An 18841-nucleotide genomic window follows, 5' to 3' on the forward strand; every position below is an offset into this window, starting at 1 on the left:
GTGGGGCAGAGAGCTGATCTGTGTGGTGTACGTGTGACAGTGCCTGGTAGTGTCCAGGCTGAAACAGCCTGGCTGTTACCCACGCAGTCCCCGCCTGCTGACCTTGCTCACAGTGGTACCATCTTTGTATGAAGGTTGGTCACAGGAACAGAGTGGCTCCTAGAGGGCAGAACTAGAGCGAGTAGGGAGAAGAAACTTGGGTTCAATGAAAGAATTTTAGAATGATCAGATCTGGGGCATGGAGCTACAAGCTTTCATATCTTTAGTAAACCTACAAAGGAGATGTATTTAGCCCCATTTTTATCAAATGGAGACAGACTGTAAGCCCTGCTGGGACCACAGTTCTAAACCCAAGGCCTAGCAGAGTGCCAGATGTGCAGTGCTTATTGCACAAAGGAGGCCTAGAAGTTCCAGAGGCACTTCGTTCAGTGCTTAGAGGTGGTCTTGACGGAGTGTAGCGGAAGGAACAGACTTGGAACGGGCTCCACCAGGCTCTGGCCAGGCCCTCTCGTTTACCTCCCTGAGCTCCAACCTTCTCAGGAGCCACCATGTGTTCAAGGGGACTCTGAGGATTGGACCCCCACCCGCAAGCACCACGGCCTTCTGAAGACTTTTCCAGTGTCCCCTACATGCTGGGACTTTTCTGTGGGTTCACAGCTGCTCTGTGGGGTATAGGCTGGCATGCTGTTCACTACTAGCCCTGCTTCCTCCTTCCTAGCAGGTTCCAAACACACTCTTGGTTATCATGGAGCTCCTCTGGGAGAACCCTCCTTTATCCCATTCTTGCAGGGCCCCTCTCATTGCGTTAATGAGGCAAGGACACCAGAGGTAAGAGGAGGCTTTATTGGAGTGGGGGTGGAAGGGGTGGGCAAGCCCCAGGGAGAGCCAGCACCTCCCTGTGTCCTTTGCCTCAGACTCATCCCAAGGACCTCCCCACAACACCAGTCCCCAGCCCTTCACAGCCAGGACTGGAGGGTGGTGTCCCCCTGGTGGTGATGGAGACTCAGGCGAGAAGGAGTTGAGGGCAGAGGTCGATGGAAGTTTCTGTCTTGGATGCCACACCCCAGTGACAGGGTGAGTCCTAAGAGGAAGAAGAGGGCCCCCAAATCTGGGGAGGGAATTATCTTCGGGGGTAACTACTTATCCTAGCTCTTCAGAGACCAGAAACTTCTTGCTTCTGGCTAGGAGCTTGGGCAATCATTCTGGGTGTTGCGTGGTTTCATTTCAAAAGGAAAGGAAGTCACAGTGGGCAGTGGATTGAGTGGACCCTCAACACTGAAATGCAAAATGGTAAACAGGACAAATGTCCAAGAAGGGAACCCGAGGGGAGACAACTTTCCTTCAAGTGGCTTCAGGCTGGAGTCAGTTTTGTGGTCCCCCAGCTCAGACCCACAGGCCAGGGTTTGCTTTCTCTCCACGTGGGTGGGCTAGCTGGGGAAGGGAGCCCTTTATTCTGTTTATAAAGCTTCTTTAAGTGGCAGAGCTGTGCCTTCCCCTCTTTCTCCCCCTCCCTCCTCATCCTTATTTTCCTCCCCTCCTTTCCTTTTGCTCTCAAAGGTCTGTAATTACAAGATAAGCAGCATGGTCAGGAGGGGGTGGGTTGTCCTGTCCCCCCCGCCCCTCCCCACTCCACCCCATATCCGCTACAGACTTCTTCCCTGCTTCCCTGCCTCCCCCACCCCCTGGGGAAGTAGCCTTTGGTAGAAGGGGCACACTAGTTGCGTGGCTAAGATGACGAGCTAGGACAGCCCTGGTTTGGAGCCAGGAAGCCAGGGGACTAGTAACCTGAGATGAGTCTCCAGAGACACCCTGAGTGGGGCACATGGCAAATCATGAGTCAAGATTTCTCGGCTCAGCAGGTGGTCAGTAGCTCAGAGCTAATGCCAAGGAAGGCACCTTTTAACAGGGCAGGTCCCAGTTCAAGGTACAGGGTGTAGACACAGCAGGTGACTGTTGACTGATGGGTGGAGGGTGGACAGGTGGAGACGTTCAAGCTGTCTAACAGGCTGAGATGTCTGCCCCTCAGCACCGACTAGAAAGCATTTCTCCAAGAGGTGGCTGGGGGAGTCCACAAGACCCTTCCTGGTCAGTGGTGATGAGACTTCTGAGGCCCAACGGTGGAGTCTTGACCAGGAAAGGCAAGCTGCCTTGCATTCTTTGCCCGAGGGCCACTGCTGGGAAGTGGCAGGCAAAGAGAGGAGAGGAGATCCAGACCAGTCCAGCCGCTCCGTCGCTGACGCCACGCCCTCCTACCCCCCCAGTTTGCTCCACTGGATGGAACTGAAAAAGGGGTGGGCCTTGAGTTCATGGACACCGCCTCCTCCAGCGCCCAGGCGCCGGGCCGGGTCGAACTGCAGCAGCTGCGGAGAAAAGCCCAGTCAGCCCTGGGCAGGCCGGCCAGGCCCCGGGAGCCCTGTTACCCTGGTGGGGGGGCAGGGGGTCGACATTGGTGTTTGGCCACCGAGGTATAGAAATTTGTTGGCCCTATGACCCTCCTGCACCCATGCCGGACACCTAGTACATGGGGTGACTTGTTCACACACAGGGCTCTGCCTTCCCTTCTGTCCACCCTCAGGCCAAGAAGGCGCCACCAGGAGGCCACCTGCACCTCACCTCAGTCAGCAGGGAGGCCGCCGGGCCACTGAGCCACTCGGGCAGCTGCAGCTGGGTGTGGGGCTGGATTCCTGAGGGGTGGCTCTGGGACAGCGCCTGGGAAGACACGGGGAGGCGGCCCCCAGGAGTCTGTACACTCCACTGGCGGCCGAGATTGTATTTCTTCCCCCTGTGTTATACCTCACGGGCATGGCCATGACTCCATCGCCTTCTGCTTTGGATCTGCTGCCTGCCGGGCTGAGGAAGGTGCCTGACACCTGTGATCCCTAGTTTCTGCAACAACCTTCAAAGTAAGCAATTGGCACCCCCATTTTAAGGGCAAGAAGCAGGTTGACGGATTTGTGCTGAGTTCAGGGTTTGAACCCAGGCCCCTATGGCTCCAAGCTTGCTAGAAGCACCGGTCTTGGGTTGCCATCGGGGCAGGCACTCTATCAGGAATAGCACTGAAACTTGTCTCCTTACAGAAAGCAAATCTCCACGGGCGGCTCCTTTGCCACGGCATGCTCCTGCCAGGGTCAAGGCAGGGCTGTGGTGGGAGAAGAAGGCAGGACCTATCTGCGTTCCAGAAGGGTGCAGCTGCGGGGGAGCAGAGGGGTGTGTCTGGAGGTCAGGAAGACAGGCAAGAAGCCACCAGGAGGAGGGCCAGGAGCCCTGAGCTGGACAGGTGGGAGGGCCCTGGCTAATAGGAGAGAACCACTCTGGGCGGCTGTTTGCAGCCAGGGCTCTCAGAGGCCCTGGCCTCGGGACCAAAGCAGGAGGGAGCCAGGAGTGACCGGTCAGCTCTGAACTTCCAGTTACACCACATCCACTCAGGGCACTTCCTGCTCAAATGGAGCTTGGCCTCTCCCTGCTGCCTGACTTAACCAGCCCCAGGTGCAGCACTGAGCTCATGAGGGAGGACAGAGAGCTGAGCCCACCACCCTGAGCAAGGTGTTTGCGAGGGGAACTTCAAGCTCTGGTTCGACCCAGGCTGGACAGGGCAGCTGCCGGCCTGGGATGATGGATACCCTCTCTCTGGTCTTCCAGCCAAAGTCTGGGGGTCACAGCTCTGAAGGGTGGGGGGGGGGGGTGGAGCGTGGTGTGAGCAGTGGGGAGAGGAGGCCTGTGAGGGATGATCTGAGGAACAAAGCTGTGTCACACTCAGCTGCCCTCCAGAGCCAGGCCCAGGCGCCCTCTTCCAGGAACCTTCCCTGAGCACCGCAGCTCGACTCTCCCTCATCTAAGTTGACAGTCTCCCTAGCTATCGCCACTTGCCTGACGAGGGTCGGGGTGCAAGGTGTGGCCAAGGCCTGGGTGGGAATTGCTTCCTCCTTCTCTCACGGCCTCTGGGCTGGGGGAGAGGGGGCCTGTGCCGACAAGACATTGGGCCCAATGGCCAGGTATTGAGCAATCAGGTAGGCTCAGCCCCCAACACTGACCGGTTGGACTAACCCCAGCCCATTCTATGCTCAGTGACACCAGCCAGGCTCCACACCCTGCCCACACAGAGCTCACCGTCCCAGTCAGCAGTTCATACAGGAGAGACCCAAAGCTCCACCAGTCGCAGGCTTCGGTCAGCTCCGAAATCCCACCGACCTCTGTGGGAGCCAGAACAGTCCTCAGTCTTGCTGAGAGGGCAGGTCTTCCTTCAACCCCTTCCCCACCACCCGCACCTCCAGGATGGGCCTGTTGCCTCTCTCATCCTCAGTCCCCCGGCCCACCCACACACAGACACTCAGGGGCTGCCTCGCCCTTCCCTTCTTGCCTGGGGCGCTGTAGAGGTTGTGCGAAGCCTCCCTGCAGCACTGGGGCTCCACCTCTGACCACTGGCCAAAATACGTGAGCCGGATGTGGCCTTGTCATGCCGTGTGTGTGCAGGGAGGAGCCAGAGGGGGACAAAAACCGCAGTTAGTCATCTTGGAGCCTTTGGCGTGGGGCAGGGGACCCCAGGAGCCAGTGGGCCGTGCTGGGCAGAGGTTCCCTAGGGGCTCGGCCCCCCAAGGCCCCTGGAACAACCTGGTCATCACAGGAGCGGCTGCCCCAGAGCTCAGGGTGGGGAAAGGGTCTGCTTTCCAAGCTTAACCACAGCCGGCCAGCCGGGCTTGGCCGAGGCCTTCCCGAAAAGGCAGGGGGTAGGGGTGGTCCAGGGGGAACAGTCAGATACCGTCTGCCTCCTCTTGGCTCTGGGGAAATCTCAAGGCTGTGGGGGCCTCCCTCCTGAGGGGTGGGGTGGGGTTAGGGCCCACTCCTCTGCCCCCAGCCCCCACACCCCACCTGGGGCTCCTACCGGCCTGGTCCAGGAGCAGATTGCGGGGATTGAGGTCCCGGCACAGCACCCCTTGCTGGTGCAGCGCCTCCAGGGCCAGCAGCGTCTCGGCCGCCCACTGCCTCACCTGCTCCTCCTTCAGACTCCAGGCGCCCCCGCCGGACACCAGGCTGGCCCCTCCAGAGGCCGAGAGGCGGCTCGGGCCTCTGCCTCGGCTGCAGCCCCCCAGCACCCGGCCGGCCCCGGCCCGAACCCAAGGGAGCCCCCATGGGGGCGCGGGCTCCGAGCTCCGGCCAAGTCCTCGCCCGGTGTGGGAGTGCAGGCGGCCACCTGGGGCCTTTGGAAGGTCCCAGACGCGGGCAGTGCTCATTCTGGCTGAGGCTTCACCCCCAGCCTCTCTCTGGGGTTTAACGGCTACCACCCTCCTGGCTGGGGTGAGGCTCTGAGAAGTCCACGGAGGCTCCAGAGGGATTCCGTCCCACGGGCGGGTGTGCCCCGGGGGCACTGAGCTGGTTCCGAGGCTGAGATGGGAGTTTAGTGGAGCCTTCATCCTCTCCAGGCTGGAGCCAGATCCGGTCCCAGACTGCTGGGGGCACGGCTGGGAGAGCAGGTGGGACCAGAGCGTACCTCCTGGGCCAAGCAGAGGGAGCCGCAAGCGTGGGGACGGGAGAGGAAATGAGTGTGGACGCGTCTTTGTCCCACGCCTGCTCCCCCTCTGTCTTGGGCACAGACCCTCTGCCTTCAGATCCTCACTTGGCTCCCTCCCCTCCCGAAGCCCAGGATGCCCTCTCTCCTCCTCTCCACCCACCCGTGACGGGGCCCCAGCCTCACAAAATAGGTGCTTAACCCCTAAGAAGATGTAAATTATTCTCTAATGTCCTTGGTCTAGGTGGCGGGTTCTCCAGTGTCTGATGTATTATATATTTTTCAAAGGGAGAATCCTGGAGAAGGGCATGGCAACCCACTCCAGTATTCTTGCCTGGAGAATCTCATGGACAGAGGAGCCTGGAGGGCTGCAGTTCATGGGGTCACAAAGAGTCGGACACGACTGAGCGACTGAGCACAGCACAAAGGGAGAATAGTGCCATGAATTTAATTAAGTAAAATAAAAGAAGGCTAGGCATGGATCTGTGATGACTATATGTCACGATCCAGAGAGATGTACCTCATTGAAAACAAACAAACAGAAATCCTAGCTGATCAATAAATATCTGCTGTGGCCCAGTTCCTGTACTTACAGCTTTGGCACCATCATCCCATATGGCCACTCGGGGGGGTGGGCATGGACTAGAAAAGTGAAAAGAGCCAAGACTGGGGGAGATGGTGACAAAGGGGACACCTGCATACGTGCCCTCATTCATCCAAGATGTGAATGTCCTCCTTGGACGTCTCCTGCCCCCTGGCATCACTGAGAAGCCCGCAGCAGGCTAGTCCTGCCTTCACCCTCCAGGAAGGCTGGGCCTGTGGCTGGGTAACGAGCTCCAAATTTTAAGGGGATGAGACAGGACAATCTCCTGAAGGCCTGAGGAGCCGATGGGGCCCCTGGGGTCTGCTCACCTTTCACGTGCTCCAGGTGCAGGAAGATGGAGTCATCAGTCACAAAGTACCGCAGCAGCTGGGTCATGTAGGGGACGCCGTGTGGGATGATGGTCAGCCGCTCCCGGCTCGCCACGTGGCACCTGGACAGGCCCTGAGGAGGGGGCAGGCCAGGCAGATCAGCTGGGGACCGGCCAGAGGCCACTCTGCTCTTCAGGAACAACCAGATGAAGTGTGGGAGCCCCCCTGAGGAGCAGCTGCCTCCCCCTAGTTCCTGTCCTGACCCTCAACCCTCTTTCCACCATGGAAAGCAGACCCTCCCCTCCCTGTCTGGGCCAAGGGTAGGGCAGTATATGTGTGTGTGTTTCTGGGAAGTCGGGCACATGCCCGGGGTGCAGAACTAGCAGCTGTGGGATCTGGAGGGAACGTGGGCTTCCCATACGGGTTCTGGGTAGAGGTTCCCCAGAGGGCAGGGGTTTCCAAGAGCTCCAAGAAGGTCCCAAGGGGAAGGAGGAATGGCAGGGGGTGGGGTGGCACCTGCCTTCACCACGAAGGTCCCTCCAGTCGCTAGGTCCTGGACCAGCTGTACCTGCAGAGGTCCAGGAGGCACTAGTCAAGGCACAGGCTAGTTCCCGGGGCTCTACACCCCCAACCCCAGGCCCCACGCTCCTCCACCCAGGCTAGGCAGGGACGTCAGGCTTTGGTGGTACAGAGTATATCCCCTCCTCCACCAACATGACATTGAACCTGTCGGATTCATCCACCCTCGTTAGACCTGCAGGTCTTATCAGGTACCACCTCCTCCAGGGAGCCTTCCCAACCTCAGATCAGGCCAGGACTCCTAATCTGTCTGCAGCGCTCTCCCGGCTCACCCCCAGCACACTGTGTGTGATTTCCTGTCGCTCCACTGGGCTGTGAGCTCCAAGAGCGCAGGGACCATGCTGTCTAGCTCTGTATTCCCAGAGCCCTGCGCCGCACAGGGAAGTAGTCAGGGCTTTCCACACATGAGGTGAATGGTCCATTCCACAGGATCTGAGGGTGTCATGGCTGGAAGGGACCTCAGGGCCAGTCACCTTCTCTCAACTCTTATTTCACAGGTGAAGAAGCCAAGGCTCTGAGAATGTGGCCCCAATGGTGCCCCAAACCACACGGGCTTGGCGTGCTCCTTCAGGTCGCACCCCCTGCCCCCCACTCCCAGTGATGCGATGGTCTTTTGCTTTTTTAAATGGTCCTTTCCTCTGGACTCTGTCTTTGGCGAGCAACCTCTTCCTTCTCCTGTCGGTTTTGTTTGGAGGCAGTGGTCTGCCAACTGCTGGGTCAGAGCCTTGCTTGGAGCTGGGCCCTAGACTCATCTCCATTATGGGCAGGGGTGAACCCCAGCCATAGGAGAGGACCTGTCAGGGCAGAAACGTAGAAGATTCAGCCCAGACAGGGGGGCACGTGAGGGCAAGACCCGCACCCTGGGTCATAGCAGTACCTGCTTCAGAAGGTCATGAAGAGGGTGTTGTTAAGTCAGACAACTCAAGTACGGCAGCAGCTCGAGCCTGCTGTATAACGTGCTCTCTATAGTCTTTGCTGATGGCTATTAGTATCAGCACAGGGAAACTCGTGTGCAGTATTACTGTATAGTACCACTCTGTATAGTATTACTATAGTATAGTATAGTACTATATTGTATACTGTATAGTATTGCCCTGTGCTAAGGGCCTTATCTAGCTTCCTTAGTTTCATTCTTACAGCCCTGCTGGTGAGGCCCTGTGCTGCTGTGCTGTGCTTAATCGTGTCTGACTCTCTGAGACCCGCCAGGATCCTCTGTCCACACGATTCTCCAGGCAAGAAGACTGGAGTGGGTTGCCATTTCCTCCTTCAGGAGATCTTCCCGACCCAGGGACCAAACCCACATCTTTTGCGTCTCCTGCATTGTCAAGCGAATTCTTTACCACTGTGCCACCTGGGCAGCCCCAAGTATTACGTGACTCATTTCACTGATGAAGAAATCGAGGTTCAGAGAGGTAATGTTGCCTGCGGTCCCACAGAGCCGGGATGAGAATTCAGATGGGCTGACCCGGGAGCCTTGAAGACATAACTGAAAACGGGCATAGCTAGGTGACCTGGCACATGCCTTCCCCTCTGGGCCTCAGTTTCCCTGCCATCAGTGAGATGAAGGTGGTGGCTTCCGACGGCTGGGGCATCAGGAGTGAGGTACGCCTTATGACCACTAGAGGTCTCTCCTCCAACATCCGGAGATGGAGTCCAGCCTGGTCCTTGTTGCTCTGCCCAATGAGTTTGAAAGAGAGAACTTTGGGGTCATTTAGGATAACACGGTTTCCCACAAGTGCTGACACCCCGGATAATTCCCTACTGCCTCTTGCCAAGTGGGATTCCCCACCACCTTGTCCTGGGCAAGGCTTCTCGTTTACATATTCAAAAGAAAAAAAAAAAAAAACCCAGCAGGCAGGGAATGTCAGAGAGGCCAGAAACAAAACTTGATCAGTACACTGAAACAGTGCGTTAAAAAAGAAAAGAAAACACACACACACACACACAAACACACACACACACACAAGAATCAAGAAATAATTAGGCCACACCGTCAATGCTGGTTATCTTGGAATGAGGTGGGATGGTGGGCGATACGTGCTGTCGCTGTTGTTTCTGGCCAGGCTTGCGGGATCTTAGTTCTCCAACCAGGCATCAACTGTGCCTCCCTGCAGTGGAACTGCAGAGTGCTACCCACTGGACAACCAGGAAATTCCCATTTACTGTTTAAAACTCTTTTCTTTTACATCCTATTTCAAAAGAGTAGCAAAGGGGGTATCCCCCCTGCCACCATTAAACCAAGCAAACAAAACAAAAACCCCCTTCCTCTTTTGTTCTGTGCTACGGGAGACAGAGCACTGGTTTGTCACTTGACCTCTATGAGCCTCAGTTACATTCTCTATGGAACAATGGTTAAAATGCAGCACTGCCCAGGAGAACCTTCTGCTGTAACAGAAATATTGTCTATTTGTTCAGTATAGAAGCCATGAACCACATGTAGCTATCAAGCCTTTGAAATACAGTGGGTGCCACTGCTAGAATATTTAATTTTTATTAAAACTGGACTTCCCTGGTGGTCCAGTGGTTACAGCTCTGCGCTTGCACTGTGGAAGGTGTGAATTCAATCCCCACTCGGGGAAGTTCTGCATGTCACGCGGTGTTATAAAAAAATATTTTTTTAAATAGTATTATGGGCTTCCCAGGTGGCACTAGTGGCAAAGAACCCGCCTGCCAGTCCAGGAGATGTAAGAGACTTGGGTTCGATCCCTGGGTTGGGAAAATCCCCTGGAGGAGGGCATGGCAACCCACTCCAGTACTCTTGCCTGGAGAATCCCATGGACAGAGGAGCCTGGCGGGCTACAGTCCGTGGAGTCGCAAACAGTCGGACACGACTGAAGCGACGATTCCATTCCATTCCATGTGGCTGGTGACTACTATATCTGGCTGTACAGTATAACCCTTCTTCCCCCGCAGGGAGACTGAGCGGGTTTAATGCAGCAGCTGTGCTAACTACAGAGGGCTTAACAGATGCCAGGAGAGAAGGCTATCAGGAAGGTGTAAGGCAGTTCTGAGTGCCAGCTCCCATCTTTTTAAAAAAGGAAGTCTCTTTTTAAAAAAATAAAACCCACTGAGCTCTCCGGATGTGTGGACAATTAAAACTTTGGTAAAACACATTAACCCTTTATTTTAAAATGTCCAGAGTGTCAAGGCCAGGAGGACTCCCTCCTGGAGCAAACAAATCCAGAAGTTTCAAATAGGTTCTCAAGCACAAAGGTCCCCAGGGGCTGTTAATGTGTGCCAGTGGGCAGGACAGGAAAGGGCAGGCCAAGTGCCTCATTAAAGCAGGCAGCCCTTCATCTGCCTGGGGTTGACAAGCAGGAATGTGAGCCTGCATTTCCAGATCCTCTCATTTCTCAGGAAAAGTAGGAAACTTGGGCTTTCTCTATGAAACCTGCCAATTTTCAAATGCTGATAAATAGTAATAATTTTAAACACCCTCATGTTTGAGCCAAAAACACAGAAGGGACTTGGCTGTCCTTCTCTTTCTTCCCCATCCCTGACTCAGGGCCTAGTTCCTGGATGAAGCTCAGCAAATAGCCAGTGTTGTCTCCTAAGCCCCCCAATGCTCCCTGAGAGTAGACCCTAGGCATCCTGGCCAGCTGCCCACCTAGTCCCTGACCCACCCACCTCACTGTTCTCTGCCGCCCCCTACCCTTGCAGGTATCTCTTCTGGCCCCAAGGAAACCCTCTTCAGCCCCATGAACCCTCACAGTGGGACCTCTCTGGGGGCTCTCAAGGCTTCCTAAATGGGGCCCTTTGCTGCCCTGAGGCTGGGGGCTGCTGCAGACTGGCACTGCTCTGCCAAGCACCCGCCCTGGGCTGTCTGGGCACAGCTATGGAATGAAAGGCAGTGACATCCATCCGGGCGTGGCTGCAGGGACCTGGGCCCAGTGGCCCTAACATCTCTCCTAATTTGGGAGACTGATTTTCCTGGCTTGCGAATGACACAGGAAAAGGCCACAGGATTTTAGGAGGGATGCGGAGTGGCTAAGTTGAGTGCCCAAGAAAGGGTAATAAAGGAAAAAAGAGGGCACTTGTAAGACAGAACGGTTGGGCTTGGCCTGAATCTGTTTTTCCCATATGCACAGGCCTCGGAATACAGGATTCCAAAAATGCTTTGCACATGTGTGTCTGGGGTTAAACAAATTCAAATTCGGGGAATTCTGTCATAGACCTCCCTCTTGGAGATTCACTGTGTACATTTGCATCCTCAAAGCCTGAAACTTCCTAGAATTAGAGCAATGAAGTAATGTAACTTTAACGCACTGTTTCTAAAGCTTATTTGACCCAGAACCCCTCTCTCCATAACACCATCGGTTCAGTGGGATCCCCCACGGGTGAACAGTGGTGGCTGTCGCCTCCTTGGCCTGCCCACGGGGGTGGCCGAGCCACATGGATGAACACGGTGGGCGGGAAGGGCTGGGCAGATGGAAGCTGGCTGGGCCTTGGCTGACAGACCAGGCGCCTGCTCCAGGGAATAGGGAGCAGCCGCTGGAGCGAGGCCAGGGATGGGAAGCCTGCTTCCTGCTGACCCACTCTTGTCATCAGCCTTCAGCCATCGAACTTGTATCAGACGCTTTAGCGTGTGCCAGGCCTTTCCCAAAAGTTATTTCACTTTAGTTCCCACATCCCCCTGGGTGGGTGGGAAGATCCCTTCCCCACTTCCAGATGAGGAAACCGATGCCCAGAGAGGGCAGAGAGCTTGCCTGGGGCCACGTGATGCCCGTCCAGACAGCACTTCATCCTCAGCAGTGTGTGAAGGAGCATACACCAGTCCTCTTTTCTCTGCTGGCTCCCACACCCGCCCAAATCCCCCGTGAGTGTCTTAAATGACAGATGCCTGGGTTCAACCCTAGAAATTCTCATTTGGTGGGTTTGGGATGGGGCCCAGGCATCTGTGTGGTTAGGAAACTCCTCCAGGTGATTCTGATGAATGGTTCAGTTTGAAAAAAAAAAATAAAAACACTTAAGCAAATACTCCAGCTATCTCTGGGTCCGGGCAGAGAGCAATCAAATATTGGCTCAAATCTCATTTGACCCAACCTGTCTGTCCTTCTGCTGAGTGTCCAGGTCCAGTTTGCACTGTCGACTCCTGTCTGCCCTGAATTAAGGGAGCCGATCCCAGATTGGGGCACTGCGGGAGAAGCCAGGAGACAGAGGGCAGAGCTGCCAAGGACCTGGACAAGGCAGGTTTCTAGCGATGAGCACATTCCTGCCCCAGGAACCTCTGGGCTGGGCTTGGCAGGGGAGATTCTTGGCTGCAGCCCCTGGAGGAAGCGGGAAGTGGGGGCGCACAAGGCAGCTCAGGCTGGCTGGGTGCCCCTGCGGCTGCTGTCCTGAACTGCCGAGGGAGCAGTTCTGTGTCTGAGCTGGAGGGTCTGTGGAGAGGCGCTGTCTGCCTCTGTGGCTTCCTCACTTTTTCCTTGCCGGGGCTGGTGTGTGCTGGGCTGGAGGAGGGGTGGGGCACCCCTGGACCCGGCTGCCCGTCTCCGCTTGGACCGCCTGCCCCCTTTCCAGCACTGGCCACTCCCGGTCACACACACTGTGTCCTCCCACACCTTGGGCGTTGCTCGCTCACCTTCTCGATGACCCCGACGACCTTGCAGCCCCTCAGCTGCTCCAGGGCAGAGCTCAGCGTGCGGATGGGCCGGAGCCTCAGGCTGCTGAAACCCTGCGGTGGCGGGAGAGAGCCCCGCAGCAGCCTCAGGGTCACGGCCAACTCACCCAGCTGCGGCGAGCAGGGCTCGGCTTGCCAGGAGACCAGTGGCCACAGAGGGCAAGGACCAGGGTACGGGCAGACCCCCACCTCACAGAGACAGACCCAGCCTTGGTCCAGGGTGGCCAGGCCACCCTCTCAGCTCAGCGCCTACCCGGGCTTCCTCCCAGGCTCAAGGAGTCCTCTGAAACCCCCTCTCAAAAGTGGCACCCACAGGAGGCAGATGCTCTCAGGGGTGGGGAAATAACCTGGGCAACAGGCTTCAAAGACCAAGGCAGGCCCAGGTACCTGCACTGTGGGAAGCATCTTACAAGGTGCATCAGACTAGAAGGAGTGTGTATGTGCACACCTAGGGGTTGAAAAGTGGGCATGCATTCTCAACCCTCTCTGAGGGGCCTGCTGGGTCAGGATGTGGGGAGAGGATTTGTGTACATTTGTATATGCACGTATTCACGTGTGTGTATATGCACATGGGTATTCATGTCTGTGTATACGCATGTGGGTGGGTATTCATGTCTGCTCCAAACACTCACTGCAGCCCAGCCGAAAAGCACTCTGGGAGCCTGAGTGTGTACACAGGTGAGTGTGTGTATGGGCTGTGTGGGAGGGTGAGGAGCTGCCTGTGTGTGTGTCTCCCCTGTGAGGGTGCGAGACTGGACTGGAGATGATTCACCAAGTGTTAGAATGTGAATGAGCTACGGAGAGTGTGGGAGAGAGAGGGAGGAAGCCAGGAGGAGGAGGGCAGGGCGGCAGCCCCGGGACACGCGCCAGCCTGCCTGTGCTCTCCACCGTCTGCCCAGCCGGGGATGGCAAGGTGACAGCTCCCTGGCCTGGGGGGTAGGGGCCTTAGCTCTCTTCCCCCGGATCCCTCAGTCTTCTGGGGGCTCCTCACCTCATCAGGGCTGGCTCCGCTGCCCAGCGTCCTCTGCAGGTGGCAATTAAAGATCTCCTCCGCCCGCCGCAGGTACTTGGTTATCTTCAGTTTGACAGCCTCACACCTCTCCTTGTTGGGGTCGACTGTGGGGAGAAGGGGTCAAGAGGACCCTGCCAGCCCTGGGAGGAGGCGGGGGTTTGGCTCCCATTGCCCACACTCTGCCCCCCACAGGAGGGCAGCTATTTCTGAGGCTGGTCAGTGGATTCTGACCCCGCATCTGTTCTTGGGTCCTCTTCTGGGTAGGAGACCAGCAGGGGAGGAGGACGAAGGATGGTGGCGGGAGAGCCTGGAAGCCGGGCCGGGGGTGGGGGGGGGCCCCCTCGGACTATAGCACCTTACAATTGGCATGCACCACCTCCTGGCCACTGTCACAGCCTGGGAAGGGATGGAACAGAGTTTCCCTGTCTGTTTTTCAGGAAGAAAGAGAAGCCCCCAGAGAGCACACCTTCTGCTATCTTTGATGCCCAGTATGAAAGAGGCCAGAACAGGCATTGGGCCTGGAGGGTAAAGGTGTTCATGGTACAGGCATGAAGCCAGCTGTTGAGAGGCATCATCAGTGCAGCAACTAGAAGCGTGAATTGGGGCCTGACTCTTACCCCCAGGCTGGCCATCAAGGCCCTCAGGTGTCTCCAACTGGCCTCAGGGCCAGCCTCTCCCACAACTTGGAAATGCCTCCTTTTGCCCTGAACAGGCCTCCCCTCTTACCTTCAGGCCTTTGCCTGTGTTCTCTGCCTGTCCCCTCTCTCTCCCACTCCAGGCTCTTCAGCTGGACAGCATACCTACCATTCTTCAGGGCTCAGATTAGGGTTTTGACTTTTAGAAAATGCCCTGTGCCAGGTTTGCCTGGCCTCAGTCTCCTTCTTCCCTCCCTTTACTTCCTCCCCATTGTTCTTGCTACCTGGGACTATAATTGTCCATCATCAACTCATCAATCTTCTGCCATCAGAATGCAAGTACCCAGAGGGCAGGACCCCAGCCCAGCTCCAGGGGTAGGAGAGCTTAGTGAGCCAAGCTCACAGCCTCTGGAGCCCAAACTGTTCAAATCTCAGCTTTGTCATTTGATAGCTGTGGAGTCTTAAGCAAGCTATTTAACTTCCCTGTGCCTCAATTTCCTCATCTGGAAAATAGGAATAAAAATCATTCTTGTATATTTGGAAGTACATGTCAGAACATACACAGTGGTTTGTATTACTGTGAATCAGAAATGAATTGATACAGGTAAAGCCCTTAGACCAGTGCCTAGTGTAAAGGAACTGCTTTATAAGTGAAGGCTATTATTATCAATACTACTGTCCTTCTCATAGGTCCTGCAGGGCCAGCACAGAGCCCTGCTCACCCAGCACAGATGGACAGATGATGGGATGGGCCCTTCCTTGGCCCCTGCCCAGCCCCAGCCTCACCGTGCATGCCTCGGAGGAGAACGTCCACGCCGTTCTGGTAGTGGTTGAAGGCGGCCTCGTAGTCCTCACTGACGTCGCGCTCCAGGGCCAGCCGGATCTGAGTGGCTGCATCCACCAGGTAGTCATGCTTAGTCATGTCAGGTGCCCCCGGAGCCACCCGGTTGCGAATCTGCTCCAGGTACACGCGAGCCTGGGACCGTACTCGAGAGCAGGGCTCAGGCTCCAGGCCAGGGCCAGGAGGGCACTCATAGGCCACCAGGCTCATGGCTGCCTTGGGTCAGGGACCTGGAATGAGCAGAGGCATTAGGAAGAACCCAGTTGGAGACAATGTCCCATCTGTACCCTGGTTTCTTCCACTGAGTATTGTGGAGACTGATACTCACCTCCAAGGGCTGGAGGGATCAGAGCTAATGGGGGTAATACCCCTTACTAAGCCAGATCTTTCCTAAGTGGTGGTCATAACAGAATAAAAACATGCTTTGGGCTCTGAGTTGTTTTTACAATTCTTTCCACTCAAATTCAGTTCAACAAGTTCTGGAGCACCTACTATGTGCTAAGCATCAGAGATAGCTGAAAATATTTGTGATACAAAGCTGCCTTCAAAGGGCCTCTGTGCACATTAAACATATGCAGGTCACCATACTTTGAGGCTGAAGCAAAAGCCCGGGGCCCAAAGGCCATTCCTTATACTGCGCCCTGTCTGCCCCTCCCTCCTCCTCCCATGGGAATCTCACTTATCCTTCAGGGTTCGGCTCCATGGTACCTCCCCAAACAGGAGGGATTGCCCCTGCTTTATTTCATTTCCCTTGGTCCCAAGATCAGTGTGGTCAGGGAGTGAGGACCCCCAAGGAGCCAGGTGGAGAGCTGGGCACAAGGCTTGGCCTTAAAGACTGCAGGCAAATGAAATGACTGACTGGCAGATTCAGTACCACTCTGGATGGAATTAGATGAATGAGGTCAGAGCCCAGCCAGCCCTAGGGAGGGGATGGCTCTGTCCCCCTGGCTCTGCTCTGAGAAGTCCAGGAAGGCCACGTGGCCTCCAGGGACCTGACGGCAGCTCCACCCTGAGCAGCAAGTGATACAAGTGGCCGCCAGGGTTAGAGCAGTGGCAGAAGGAGAGGAAAGAGCTCAGAGGCCAGAAAGCTGCCTCTATCCTTCACTGAAGCCTCTGCACCTTTGCTCTCTCAGGCCTCATTGGGAAAGGGCGGGGCCCAAACCCCAGGTCATTTCTACTTCTGTGGAGAGAGGGAAGAGAGAACAGGATGGGGAGTGAGGCAGAGAGGAAAACCCACATCGCCAAGCCAGCGGGCAGCTGAGCCCTGGCCAGGATGCGGCCAGGAGGTGGAGGAGGGGAGGAAGGGAAGCCGCGCCCTTCCCATTCGGCCCAGTCACCAGGGCATGCTGCTCGAGGCCTGTGATCAGAGGCACCCAGGTCGGCAGTGTGTGCTGCTCTGAGTCAGGGTCTAGCTTCAGGGTCCACCCGCCGGGCCGGGTCCTCCTAGGCAGAGCTGCAAAGCTGCGTCTGGACCCAGAAAGACGTGCATCCAGCCCGCGAGTCCCCTGCACGCAAGGTGCACCGCCCCGTGAGGGTCGCCAAGGAAGGGGACTGGGGGAATGAGAGGTGAGGGCATTCTCTCCTGGGGAAGAGGGGATGGAGGAGGAGCCAGGCTAACACCGTACCTGCCCGAGCCAGGAGCTCGGTCCGAGCGGCCCGACTCAGCCCTGCGGCCACCTACCCTTCGCCCCCGCGGGGGGACATAGCTCCGCGGGCGGCTGCTTTCCGCCTTCCTCCTAGATGCGGGGGTCTGGCCGGTGCAGCCTGGTCATTGGTTGCAGATGAGCTCATCCGCTATCGTTAGAATAAACCACCAATCAGCGCCCGGCTCGGCTTCTGCGGACTCTTAAAGCAGCAGCGCCGGGAAAGCGGAACTATGCGAGAGGGCATCGAAGGGATGGGGATGGGCAGAGGGTGCGATGGGGATGGGGATGGGGATGAGGATGGAGACGGAGTTGGGGACGGGTGGGTGGAGCTGCGGAGAGTGGAGGTCCAGACTCTCTCAGGGATGTGGAAGGAGTTGCTTCGGAAGTTTAGGCCGACTAAAAGCACACGCGCCACTTTGGGGACTTTTCTCATTCGTTATTTCATGCATTTATTCAACTATTTGAATATGGTTGAAGATGGTGACTGCAGCCATGAAATTAAAAGACGCTTACTCCTTGGAAGAAAAGTTATGACCAACCTAGATAGCATATTAAAAAGCAGAGACACTACTTTGCCAACAAAGGTCCATCTAGTCAAGGCTATGGTTTTTCCAGTAGTCATGTATGTATGTGAAGTTTGGACTATAAAGAAAGCTGAGCGCCGAACAACTTTTGAACTGTGGTGTTGGAGAAGACTCTTGAGAGTCCCTTGGACTGCAAGGAGATCCAACCAGTCCATCCTAAAGGAAATCAGTCCTGAATATTCATTGGAAGGACTGATGCTGAAGCTGAAACTCCAACACTTTGGCCACCTGATTTGAAGATCTGACTCATTGGAAAAGACCCTGATGCTGGGAAAGATGGAAGGTGGGAGGAGAAGGGGAGGACAGAGGATGAGATCGTTAGGTGGCATCACAGACTCAGTGGACATGAGTTTGAGTAAACTCCGGGAGTTGGTAATGGACAGGGATGCCTGGCATGCTGCAGTCCATGGGGCTGCAAGGAGTTGGACACAACTGAGCGACTGAACTGAACTGATTCAACTATTTAAATATTATGTATTTAGAGAATACTGTGCAGGAGGAGCTAGATGGCAAGATACAGCGACTGAGTAGACACTGTCTGCTGATGTCTTCCTGGGGTTTACAGTCTAAGTGAGGGGATACAGGGATTAAAGAACTAGAGAATACTGTCGACATTTCATTCCCGGTGTGATCAGAGTTGTAAGAGAGAAGCACCATAGGGGCCGTGAGACTCACAGGAAGGGGAGTAACCTAGTTTTGGGGTCAGAAGACCTTTGGGAGGGGGTGATTTCTGAACTGGACACACAGACTTCGTCTGCACCCTAGTGCTGCCTGGACTTATACTATCCTTCCCTAGTATACTTGCTCCCTGCTAGATGTCATTCCATTCCCTTCTGATTCCCAGTGCCTTCCTCCCATCCTTACTGTCAGCCAAAGAGCATGCTTCTTCCATCCCTCAAAAACATAGGAACACAGACCCCTACTCTGCCTGCTGGCCAAGTCTGCATCCACATACCGTCTCCCCATCTCTTTCCGTAGACGACCTGTCTGCCGCATCAAAGGCCAGCCTTCCCCTTGGGGTCGATCTTGTGCCATCACCTACTCAAGGAACCTCCTCCAGCAATTCTCCCCTCTCTTTCCTCCACCATTAATTTTTGGCTTCTATTGCATCCTCCTTTCTCATCTGAAACAAACATCATGCTGATTCTTGCATCTTGAAAACCATACAAAAACCAGTCTTAGCCTCACTTCTCCCCTCTCTGTCACCCCAGGGGAGAAGAGAAATTGGAGAAGAGAAGCTTCCCACTGGAGAAACTACTTGCTGTCCTTAGTTTCTCTTCTCCCGGTCTTTCTTGAACTGTCTCTGATGAGGCTTTCTTCCCCAGCATTGGTCTGAAATAGCTCTTTGTCATGTTACCATGACCTCCTGGTTGCTAAACCCAATGGTCATTTCTTGGTCCTCATCTTACTTGACCTCTTAGGAGCCTCTGAGACCCAGGGGATCACAGCCTTCTCTCCATGCGGTTTCTCCCTAGGCTTTCCCGATCCCCAGTCGTTGTTGCAGACCCTTCT

At 55.8% G+C, this 18841-nt stretch overlaps 1 protein-coding gene across 1 annotated transcript; it reads right to left on the reverse strand.

Annotated features, from left to right (window-relative positions):
* Positions 1-1690: 1690 nt before the first annotated feature.
* Positions 1691-16782, reverse strand: RPS6KL1 (ribosomal protein S6 kinase like 1). The gene is made up of 11 exons (XM_052646730.1): positions 16725-16782; positions 15045-15329; positions 13603-13727; positions 12573-12665; positions 6936-6983; positions 6416-6548; positions 4880-5488; positions 4358-4447; positions 4108-4190; positions 2614-2709; positions 1691-2360 (listed from the first exon to the last, which is right to left on the reverse strand). Exons 2-11 carry the CDS (start codon positions 15307-15309, stop codon positions 2250-2252), a joined length of 1653 nt encoding a protein of 550 aa, XP_052502690.1. The 5' UTR covers positions 15310-15329; positions 16725-16782; the 3' UTR covers positions 1691-2249.
* Positions 16783-18841: the final 2059 nt, after the last annotated feature.

The sequence above is a fragment of the Budorcas taxicolor genome, chromosome 10, assembly GCF_023091745.1.
Source record: "Budorcas taxicolor isolate Tak-1 chromosome 10, Takin1.1, whole genome shotgun sequence".
Lineage (NCBI taxonomy): Eukaryota > Metazoa > Chordata > Mammalia > Artiodactyla > Bovidae > Budorcas > Budorcas taxicolor.